This window comes from Galeopterus variegatus, unplaced genomic scaffold (assembly GCF_000696425.1).
Source record: "Galeopterus variegatus unplaced genomic scaffold, G_variegatus-3.0.2 Scaffold753, whole genome shotgun sequence".
NCBI lineage: Eukaryota > Metazoa > Chordata > Mammalia > Dermoptera > Cynocephalidae > Galeopterus > Galeopterus variegatus.
In genome coordinates, this window is record NW_007726864.1 from 295,607 (window position 1) to 307,501 (window position 11,895).

The 11,895-nt window shown below is 53.3% G+C and overlaps 1 protein-coding gene across 1 annotated transcript in view; it reads left to right on the forward strand.

Moving 5' to 3' along the window:
* The first annotated feature begins 9,493 nt into the window (after nt 1-9,493).
* The window catches only part of NKX2-3 (NK2 homeobox 3), a 4,842-nt gene continuing 2,440 nt past the window's right edge, over nt 9,494-11,895 (forward strand). The window contains exons 1-2 of the mRNA XM_008572124.1: nt 9,494-10,031; nt 11,542-11,893. Coding sequence (XP_008570346.1) covers nt 9,677-10,031; nt 11,542-11,893 — 707 coding nt within the window. The 5' untranslated portion in view covers nt 9,494-9,676. The remainder of the gene's footprint in view (nt 10,032-11,541; nt 11,894-11,895) is intronic.

Genomic DNA, 11,895 nt, shown 5'->3' on the forward strand with positions numbered 1-11,895 from the left:
TCTGGGGGGGGGGCTGTGAACCACCTCCTGGGCCCTGCAGGAAGAGTTGAGGAGGGGGAGGGGGCGTCGAGAAACAAGCAGGAATTCACAGAAGCAGAGGGAACGGTGCCTGGGCAGGCAGTCCCTGCCAGGCGCAGAGCTGGTAACCGGCTGTGGCTGGCCGGGGGAGAGAGAGGGGCCAAGAGAGGAAGCTGAGTGTGCAAGGCAAGGAACTTTAACAATCTTGGGCAACTTACCTCACCTCTCTGAGCCTCAGTTTCCTCCTCTGTAAAATGGTTATATTAAAAGGGCCAATGACCAGAGCTGTTGCAAGAAGCAGAAACAATAACAATGGTGGACACTTGGCAAAAGTTGACAGCTGCCTGGTGCTGTGCTGGGATCTTTATACCCATGAGTCAATTCTCCCAGCCCTACAGAGGTGGGAGGTTGCCTGCCTAGGGTCTGCCAGTTTACCTGGGGATTGTTGGAGGAGGGGAGGCTCAACCACTGTCTTGTACTTGCAGGAAAGCCATGAACAGTAGCTAGTATTATCTATGTGGTCGTTGTGGTGGGATTATTGCTGTTGTTATTGTTGTCAGCTGTATTATTTTTACAATTACTGCTACTCACTACCAACCTTGAAAGGTAGTCATCATTAACTCCTTTCCAGAGATAGAAAGAGGCTCAGAGAGGGTAAGTGACTTGCCTAAAGTCACACTGTCCACCTGAGGCCTAGTAGAGATATTAGAAACCAGGCGGAAAAGGAGAAAAGGAGTTCAGGGTGACTCACGGAGTCCTGGGTAGGAGAGGGGCTCCCACCTCCAGGGTAGGTCCTGGCCAGCTGATTTATTTGCATTCCAGCACGGACACTAATTGGCCAGATCTTTATCTAAACATGATAACAATGACATGAGACTTCAGGGATTTGTTTACAGCAGCTGAAAATGATGCATTTGTGGGAGCAGGAAGCTCTGGTTGGAGTGCAGGACTTGTTTCTTTCGGCTGCAGAGGATGAGGAGAGGGGAGTAGGTATGGGGGGCTCAGAGCAGGCTGTTGGTGCCTCTGTATTTCCTAAAACTCCAATGACTAAGAGAATGAGTCTCCTTGTTTAGGGACCAAGAAAGAGCACAATGTGATTGATAAATAAAGTTTTTTTTTTTTTCCAAGTAGGAAAATGGAGCTCCTGGGAATCCCACAGCCCGATATCTGCTCAGCCAAGGAGAGGTTGAGAACCTCCCTGCATGTGCCTAACAACCACTCTCAGGTCCACCCCCAGCCACCATCACAGGAACATTTTCTATGGACATCTTTGTGGGGAGCGCCCTGCAAGTGCTTTCTTCCATCATTTCTTTAATCCATACTGCAGGCCTGTAAAGTCCGAATCATTATTATTTCCTTTTATAGGTGAGGAAACAGCTGCTTATTGAGGTTGAAAGACTGGCAAGGGGGGGCCGGCCTGGGGCTCACTCGGGAGAGTGCGGTGCTAGTAACACCAAGGCCACGGGTTCGGATCCCATATAGGGATGGCCGGTTCGCTCACTGGCTGAGCGTGGTGCTGACAACACCAAGTCAAGGGTTAAGATCCCCTTACCGGTCATCTTCAAAAAAAAAAAAAAAAGACTGGCAAGGGTTACAAGACTACAAAAGTGGCAGGACCTATCTCTAAACCTAGGTCTGGTGGGCTACAGGGTCAGTGCTCCAGCCCAAGACAGAGGCATGAGTGTGATTATGGCTTAGAGAAAGCCACATCTCATGGGCTCCACTCCAAACTCAGCCTTCTCACTCTATGTGTTCTCCCTGCAGAGGATGGCATCATGGGTGCCAACCCTTACATATGCATGCTCATGAGGTTTGTGTACAACCGTCACATATTATACACTCCTACTGGCTTGCTGATAGCAGGTGGTATAAAATGTTCACATGTGCTCAGAGTGGGGGCACAATATGTACACATACATACACTCAGGCCACCCTCTCTAATGTCAGGGCATGGCATGTGGAGTTTTTAAAAGTCTTAATAGCAGGATATTTTAATGTGGTTTTATTACTTTCAAGAACACACATGGTCATTACAACTCTGGTAATAAAATCTATTGCCTCTTCTCTGACTACAGCTTACACTTTGTACAAGACTAATTGTGATTATCCCATAAATTGTCTACGTGGAAATAATGCATCTGATAGTCATGGAAGCTAATTTTCACCTTGGATCATATAAACAATTCTCTCCAAATATCATGTGAGTACCAGTAATTCATATTATTGTTAGGGGAAAAGGAGGGAAGAGAATTCACAAAGAGTGTTGGCCCAGCCCTCCAGTAATGACCACACGCTCTGAAAGAGCGGAGCGCTAATGTGGAGTCTACGTTTAGAGGGAGTGCCTTCTTCCCCATTCCTATCCACATGTGCACATACTAGTGTGTTCACACAGGAAAGTATCTTCTTTCATACAAGTCCGTAGAAATGTACATGTCAGGTCTGTGTCCATCTGTTGGAAACCCATATTTCTCAGGGTGATGCAACTGCCACCAATCTCAGAAACATGGGTGCAAATAGAAGGTAAAAGGGTGGAGGGTGGCAGGCTGTCTATGACACAGCTGGGGAGTGTGACTCACAGAGCACAAGGCCAGAAGCCCGGTCTTCCCTCAGGGGGCCAGTGAAACTGTGGCCCCAGTGGCCCCATACCTGCCAACTAGGGAGAAGGTAAGAGATTATGGGTGGGTCCAGAGCAGCTACAGAATGCTCAGTCCTTGCCCCTGAAGGTTGGCATGAGAAGCCAGGGACCCCACTGTCCTCTCCCAGATTTTAAGGCAGTCCCTTAAACGCCTCCCAGCTGGGGTGATCTCAAGGCTAAACAACTCCCAGTCTAAAGTGGGGCTGGCAGGAAAGAAGGGAAGATTAGTCTGCTCTCACCTGTATGTAGGGGGGAAGGGAGATGATTCCTGGTCTGGAAGCCCCATCTGCTCTCAAGGAATGTCTGGTGCCTCATGGTCACCCACAGCTCTTGTCTGATTCTCTCCAGACTGCCACAATGGAAGGAAATGGAGGCTCCTCAGGATCTGCCTGGAGCGGGGATTTCCATGGGGAGGGTGGCCAAGCCTGCCACCTGGAGCATTGCAGACCAGCTGGGGCCCACTGGGAGGGGCTGGGGAGCTGGGAGGCAGGAGGTCTTACCAGCTGGAGCAGGGCACAGAGTGGCATCCCATTCACATGCCCAAGGGTGCATGAGCATTTTCATGAGCAGCCTCTGAGAGCAGGAAGCACAGAGGGGAGACAAGGGGTCTGACCCCATCCTGTGCAGTCCTCCTGTGCAACCCTGGACTCCCTTCATGTCAGCGGGGCCCAGGATCAAAAGGCAAGAGAACATCAGAGTGGAGGGGGTAAGGAGGGAGGAAAAAAAGGGAATGAAATAAGATGGGGGGAGTGGGAAAGGAGAGAGAGAGAAAGTGAGGAAGAGACAGGTGGGGAGGGGTGGCGACGGAGGGAGAAAGGAAGCTGGAGAGATGGGGGAGGAGGTGAGGGAGAAAGGAAGTGGGGGAAGGGTAGTGAGGAAAAGGGAGAGCGAGGAAGGGAAGGGGTGTCGGGGCAGGAGATGGGCTTGGTAAAGAGGAAGGGGCCGCGAGGGGGCAAGACTGGCCGCGAGGGAGAGGAGGAGGACTGCGAGGGGGAAGGCCGCGGTTGTTACGGGGACTCAGAGGGTCCTTGGCTCCGGCTGGCGGGAGCGGAGAGTGTCGAGGGGAGTTTGAGAACCTAGGGACAGGTTCAAGGACAAAGGCCCTGGCCGCGGGGGCCAGCCAGGTCTTCCGGGCCCTCTTCTCCAGGCCTCGCACTCTCTGTCCCCATCAGCGCGGACAAAGTGCCCCGGTCTTGGAGACGCGGCGCCGTGGCGGGCAGGGCGGAGTGAGGCTTGGCGGCCTCACCGTCCCAGCAGCCTCGAGCCGCCTCGTCCCTGCCCTCGGACCTGGCACACCCGCGTCTCTGCAGGGCGATGCTGCGAAGTCCTGAGGTCCGAGTTGCGGGACTGGGACTGGCTCCTTGGGAGCGTCGCGCCTTCTGATCCCTGCGGCCGCACGCCCTGGTGCGCCGCACTTGTCCCGGCCTCGGTCCTCTCCGCGTCGGATCCCAGCAGCCCCCAGCTCCACTCCACCCTCATATCCCTCAGGGTCTGGCGAGCCGGGGCCGCCGCCGGGGCGGTGGTAATTGTTGGGTGCCCACGGAGCGTCAGGAGCCAAGGGCAAGTGGGCGGCCAGGATCGCAGACCCGGCGGCCACCGATGGAGCAAAGGGCCGGCCGCACCCCGGGAATCGCTCTCCGGGTGCGCACCCGAGACCGGTATCTCCAGGCTGGACGCAGCGAGGGTCGGATAAGACGTTACACAAACGACAAGACTGGGGCAAACGTTTCTTTTCCGGTGAGAAATGTCTTTTTCGTTCTTAGAGGGTTTGAAGGTATTCGCTTCAACGTGACCCCCAGGAGGATTTGGGGACAGATTTCTGCGTCCGAGGAGGCCGAGGTCCCACGGAGCCCGCTTGCGGCTGAGAGCAGACAGCGCCGAGGAGACAGCGCTAGGAAGAGACGTGAACGATCTCTGCTGCTGGGAATGTGATAACCACGTTTCTTTCTCTTCCCGCTCTACTGCTCAGGGGTCTGCACAGAGCAGGCAGGCTGGTGAAAGTAAATTAACTGGCCGACGACTGAAGCCGCTCTTCTGAAGTCAGATTATATTTTAAACGTTCTGTAGACATTGAAATTTTGCTACATGAATTTAAACTCACACTATAGAAAAAAGAAAGAAAAAAAGTTAAGGAATGCATTCAGAATTCCAATTTAATCCCCAAGTTAAAATCCGCTGCAATCCCAAATAGCACACACAACTAGTACAAATAAATGTCTGCGTACAGGCGTCCTTTAGGCGTTTTTGTTTGAAAAAATATTGAATTAATTTTCATTCGACAAAGGTACAGTTAGTCTTTCTGACTTGATCGTGTTATTTACAGAACTGAATTTGGTGAGGAAAGCTTAATTTATATTTTTATTTTAAAATTGTGGAGGGAGCAGATACACCTAAAGAGACTTGAAAAGTCCACTCCCTGAGAAATCGAAACTCACGTTCTCAGCAAGTCCCCGTAATTTACAACGAACTACACGAATTACTAAATCTGGACTGATTTTCTCCCAGGGAGGAGAAATGGTAGGTTATTAGAAAAACTCAATGCCAAACAAAATCTAGGAAAATTTGACATTTATGTAAACACATGCGAAACAAGCTAAATGCTCAAAATGGCATTGAAAAATCTCTCAAAAAATCACTTCAACAATAAAAAAATACTCTCAAGAAATTAGATCAGTTTAAAGTTTTCTAGGATTGACCAGCCCAGTTGACATTTTTTAAAGGTAGAAAATATATTCTCCCTTCTAACAATTGAAATGCTATTGCCTCTAGGTCGCTAAAAATTTTGGGGTAGCTTTCTAACATCCCTCAACTAAAAGCCAAATCAACACACACACACTCTCCACCAAGAACAAATTAACAAAAACCCATTTAGTGCTGCCGCTGAAAGGGGAAATTTTTTTTCTCTTTTTTCTTGATGTCTTTTTTAAGTCACTGAAAATGAAGTTTCTAAAAGAGCAATAAGAAACAATTTTAAAAATTCACCTGAATTGTTATGTAGCTTAGCCTAGCTGAGTTCATCACAGGGTGATTTATCATGCTTTAACAGAAAATCACTTATAATTGTGGTGTTATATTTAGAAAGCCACGATAACTTTCAACTTTTTTTTGTGTGTGTGGCCTGGGTTACATATTTAAACAGCTATTTCAATAGTTGGGAGGCAACAAGATAAGCAGTGGCATATATCACTAAAATTATTGATTATCTGCCTATAATTATATGTACATTAATCAAACAATGTGTAGAGAATAACAGCTATGAGAACACTACAGTTTTCAAATATTATATTTTCATTTGATAATGTATTTATTGTAATGGTTAGTATGCAATTTTTCTCAAAAAAGGGGACAATTTTATTTATCGTTTATGTATCTATATAGCACTCCCCCTTCACGAAATTTGTCACCATTTAAAATGATCTTTAATCATATCCTGTTTCCGATGGGGCGAGGGGCTTATGTAAATGTATGATGTGACAAAAGTATACCAAGGCAGATACACTCGATTAAAATAAAATCAAACGCTTTCATGCATGTAACATTGTTTTCTGACAATAATTAGCTAAACTGTCTGGAAAGGATACCTATTATTAGTTGAGCACAGCTAGAGGATTTCAAAGATCCCCTTTGCACACAAGAGAATGCCAACGCCCCAGAACGCGACCGTAACTGGATACGCGTTGGAACCAGATTCCACACTCTGATAAGTGACTCCCGCGAAGCGGCTGCTGTAGAATTATGGGTCTAGCGTTTTCCTCCACGACAGCCGCACCGCGCGCAGCTGGCGGCTCACTAGCTCACAGTCGTCGGGGGTGCGGACTGCTGGCTCCGGAAAGGGAGGCCACCTAGACGGGATTGGCCAGGCGGGGATCCCTGCCGGGAAGCCCCATCTGCCGGGGTACCAGACCGACCAAAGGGAGCGTGAACAACCAGTCGCGGGAGACAGCAGCCGGGGACGACCCTTACCCCTGCTCTGGGCATAAAATAGAGATCAAGCCTAGGGACGAGGTAGAGGAAAGAAGTCTCCTGAGCTCTGGATGAGCACTGCGCGGGGCTGGGGATGGGGAGAGAAGAGGGAAATAGGGTATTGAAGCCGCCCGCAAGGGCCTCTTCGCCAGAGCTACCCACGCCTTCAGCGTGAATAAAGAGGAATATGGGCTGCGCCCCAGGGCGGCCTTCTGAGGAGCAGCCTGGTCAGGGTGTTCGAGAAGGAACCGCCTAGGCCTGGACCAAGTGCATACCTGGCTCTTTAGTGGCAGCAGTGGGATCTGGGGGAGAGGACCCTCGTGGACCTGCGGGTGGGGAGAAGACAGCCTTCTGCGTGCGCAGAGAGGGCGACCTTGTGGGCTCTGGCGGCTGCAGTGGGTGTGCGGGCGTGTCTCGGCGTTCTGGGCGCCGGAGGGGTGCTCTGGCCAGTTCTTGGGGTCGCAGTTCTTGAGACTAAGTTTAGGTAAGGCCTAGGAGCGAAGCGCCGCTGAGAAGCGAGCGAATGTAGCAAAGAGAAAAGCAGGCTTCGGTTGGAAACTGGGGACAGAAAGATCATTTCAGCAGCCTTTTTCTTTTTTCCGAATCTTGTAATTACCCAAAAAGCGAAGAAAATTGGGGACCAGAAGGGAGCAGAAACATTTCCCCGTGACGGTTTTGCCTAGGGGTGGGCGCGTGGGTCTGGAGCGCAGCTTCCTTCTCGCACCCAAGCCGGCCACCGTGACGCGCGCACGCACACTCAAGGTCCCCCTCCCGCAGTGCCGCGCACTCACCCCCACCTCTCTCTGGATCTTTGCGCAGAGCGCTCGCGACCCGCAGCAAAACCAGGTGCATTCTTCCCTCTGCAGACTCAAGGCCTGGTTTGGAGACACCGGCCTCTGCCTGGAGCGTCAATAGTTTCAAGATTTAGAGCAGAAAGGCACAGGGCGCCCCTGTGGCTGAGGGATGGTTATCCGGGGGCAAGACCCTGTCCACAGAGGGTCTCTCCCCATCGCCCACGGGCCAACGCAGCCCGAAGTACCACCCTGCGCACTCAGCCCGCGCGGCGCCCCAGCTCCCCGGGCGGCCCCAGAGGCTGCCTCCCTCCACATTTCCGCTCCCTCCCGAAGAGCCCCGCCTCTCTTCACTCCCGACAGGCTGTTCTTCCTCTCCCCGGCCTTGGGCACCCACTCCTCTCGCCGTTGCGGGGGGTGGAGGGAGCGCATGGCAGCTCTCCACCCTCTTCCCCACTCTCACCCAGTGTCTGATGCCGCCCGAGGGCGTTGTCCACAGTCCCTGCACCTTCCACCAGCCCCTTCCAGCTGAGGCCGGTCTCTCTCGCCTCCACCATCCTGGCCGCTAAAAATGCTTAGGGCGGCTGGGACCAGATGAGGGGCGTCACGGGTTAGGTTGGAACTGTTCCCGATATGTTCAAGGCCAGCGCTGTGCACCAGTCTCTCTGTGGGCTCACAGCAGTGCCCGCGCTCCTTACTAGGTTAGGCATAATGGCGGGTGGGTGAACACCTATTGTGCGGGAAGAAGATGGTCCCCACCAGCGCGGAGTTTCCAGGTCTGGGGACCCCATAGATTCCCCCAGAAAACAACCAAGGCCTCAGGAGCGCACCAGAAGGCGTGTGACGGTAGAGAAATTAGAAAGACGCCTTGTAGAGTCAAGGCCTAGACGCAGGCTCCCGATTTCTATAGGCGGAAAAGACGGCCGCCACAGCTGCGTCACCCCCCTTGTGAGGACAGATCCTGCTCTCAAAACTGTGTGAAGCTACCCAGTATGTGTGAACTCCAGCTACGTCACCACCGATGCAGTCAACAAACACTGCTTGACCTCTGATGCAGAACAGCAGTAGTTGACATGTACTGAGCACTTATGCGTAGGGCCCTGCACTAAGCACCTAAGACGTGCTTTGCCTCATTTAACCCTAGCAATAACCCTGAAGAAGGTATTACTGTCTCCTTTTTTATAGAGAGGAAACTGAGGCTTAGAAACGCCCAAGGCCACACACTGACTAGGCCAGGATTCAAACCAAGAGCTGACACCAAAGTTTACTTATAAAACTCTGTCATCTTATCTTTCACATACCTGCTCCCTGCAGCCTCGGCAAGGGGCTACAAGGGCAAATGCAACTGGGACTCTGTCCTCAGGGAGCTCACAATCTAACGGGGCGACCAGACAGGCACAGACAGCTATAAAACTAAATGAGTGGTGGTAAGTGACAGGAATGTCCTTTGCTAACAGGAGCTGCAAGTTCAGAGGTGGGAGAGAGAACTTCCGGCTAGGCGATCAGAGCGCTTCCTTGGTGGAGGTGGTATCTGAGCAGGGCCTTGGAGAACAGCTTTCGACTCGAGGAGACAAGGGCAGGAAAGGCGCTCCAGGTGAAGAGAACAGCTTGAGCAAAGGCAGAAGGCGGAAACTGACACGTCGCCCATCCATAGATAAAACACTCCAGTCTCCTTGTGGATCCAGCGCCCGGTATTTACCGGGCAGGAAGTTTTCCTGCCCCCGCAACAGCTGGAAAAACCACACTCCTGGGGCATCCTTCCCAGGCGTCGGTTCCTGGACAGTGAGCCTTCCAGAACCGGCCCAGGCCGGGAAGGTGCAGCCAGACGGGTAGGCAAACGGTGCTTTGGACACCCGGGTCAGTGCAGCCTCGCCCGCAGCGACTTGGACTTCACAGCTCTTACGCTAGTCCTTGTCTATTTCTGGTAGCGCTGCAATATCCCACTGGGTGGAAGCGAGGGCGTGGCCCACATGAGCCAGAACCAATGGGGAGGGCGGCCGGGGCTCGGGCCCCGCCCCTCGACGTGACGCAAGGACCCCGGACAGAGGCTTCGCAGCCCCGGCCCCAGTCCCTGCAGTGGCTGTAACAAAACCCAGACCCCCAGGTCCCGGCCAATGGAGGCCATTTAGACTGGAGTGGGACCGCGTCTGTCAAAAGCTCGACTCGGCAGCAGCGGTGGAGTCCAGACGGAGAGCTGGAGCCGTCGCTCTGCCTCCCCGCCCCCGCCGGGATTTATTGAGTATTTGGACTGGACAATTAAGTGGCCCTGATGATGTTACCAAGCCCGGTCACCTCCACCCCTTTCTCAGTCAAAGACATTTTGAATCTGGAGCAGCAGCAGCACTTCCACGGCGCGCACTTGCAGGCGGACTTGGAGCACCATTTCCACGCGGCGCCCTGCATGCTTGCCGCAGCCGAGGGCACCCAATTTTCTGACGGAGGGGAGGAGGACGAGGAAGAAGAGGGAGAGAAACTGTCCTATCTGAAATCTCTAGCCGCAGCCGACGGCCGCGGGGATTCGGGGATCTGTCCCCAGAGCTATGTCCACACGGTCCTTCGAGACTCGTGCAGCGGGCCCAAGGAACGTGAAGAGGAGCCCGAGGTCGTGAGGGACCGGAGCCAAAGTGAGTAGAGGGGGAAAGGAAACGCACCCGCACACCTGGAGCCATGGCGGAACGCCCGCAAACAACCCACAAACCTTGTCAGCCCGGCGGCTGCCCTTCCTTTTAACCTTTGACCGGGGTCATGCCTCCGCCCCGGTCAACGACAGCTCCGCAATGCGCAGTTAGTTACCTGCGAGGGAGCCGGGGCGGACGGTGGAAGAAGGATGAGGAGGTGACCCTGACAACGACTCCCCCCAGAGGGGGGAGACGATGCAGCCCCGGGGAAGGGAAAGTGGTTGTTGCTACCCTGATGCTGGTAAGCCACACGGGCTCAGCTGCTGTCTTCATGCTGGCAGTATTTTTGCTCTCCCCGCCCCCCGCAAAAAAAAAAGAGCTCTTCCCAAAAAAGGGGGCAGGAGCCTGAACGTTTTTCGCGTTCCCTGTAGCGTAAGAGGAGTTCTCTGAGTCCAAGGCAGCCACTTCCTTTTCTCCGAAAAGACAACCCAAGTAGGTTGTGTCTCTAGCGTCCGCAGGGTACAGGAACTTTGGTAGAGACCAGATGGGTGGTTTCGTCAGTCCTCTCCTTGGAGCTCAGCGTCCTCGCAGCCGTGGCACTCGGCAGAGAGGGAGGGGACGGTCAAAGAGTGCGTGGGAACACAGTCCATTCCGCGCGACCGCAGCTCTCACACCCCCGAGGCGCCAGCCTTTTTGAAAATTCGTAACGTTTTGCTTTGTGTCCCAGGCTGCGGGCGGAATAGAAAACGCGCCGAACTCAGTCCCGAGATCCCGGCCGCTCACATCAGGCGGGAGGTGAATTGGGTAGGGAGATAGGATAACTGAATAAAGACCCCAGGGAAGTGTTTCTTGGGGACAGAGTCAAAGAATCTCTTTCCCCAAGAGGAGGTTTGATGTGGCTGAGACCAAAACCTATGCACGGACAGCTCCCCAGGCCTAAAATCCACAGAAAATGGTCTAAAATCAGTCAATCGAACTTCGTTTAAGGTAACACAGACATCGTCACGCACACATTTGCATGTAGTCTTTTATGAGCAAAAACAGCCTCTGGGCAACGAGCAAGAGTTACACTCAGATATTTCTGAACAGAAAGATTTTTGCGCAACCCATGCACACCGCCCCCCCCCTCCCCAGTATCAACACACCTCACACCTTCAGCTATCTGTGGTGGAGTGGAAGGCAAACGAGTTTGCAAACACTGTAGGTGCGATGTAGTTGCAATCTTTCATCCCGAAAATAGTCATTAACACGTCGAGCCGCACGTTTAATACAGGGTAATCTCTTCTCTAGCAGATGCTCAATTTCTAAATAAAAGCGCAGTAACTACCCCTTCCCACAAAACGTGCCTCCACCCGCTGAGGGTGTTTTTGGGTCCAGGGTTCCGCCGCGCGAGGAGCCACAAACTTTCCAAAAACCCAGACATTTACTACCGCACGCGAGCCACGGGGCTCCGGGAGAGGAGCCGCGGCGAGGCCGGGAACAGCTAAGGGACGCTGTTGTTTTGCTTCTTCCGCAGAAAGCTGCCCGCTGAAGAAGCCTCTAGAGGCGGCCGGAGACTGCAAGGCTGCTGAGGAGAGCGAGAGGCCGAAGCCGCGCAGCCGCCGGAAGCCCCGGGTCCTCTTCTCGCAAGCACAGGTCTTCGAGCTAGAACGCAGGTTCAAGCAGCAGCGGTACCTGTCGGCGCCCGAGCGCGAGCACCTCGCCAGCAGCCTGAAGCTCACGTCCACGCAGGTGAAAATATGGTTCCAGAATCGCAGGTACAAGTGCAAGAGACAGCGGCAGGACAAGTCCCTGGAGCTGGGCGCGCACGCGCCGCCGCCGCCGCCGCGTCGCGTGGCTGTCCCGGTGCTGGTGCGGGATGGCAAGCCGT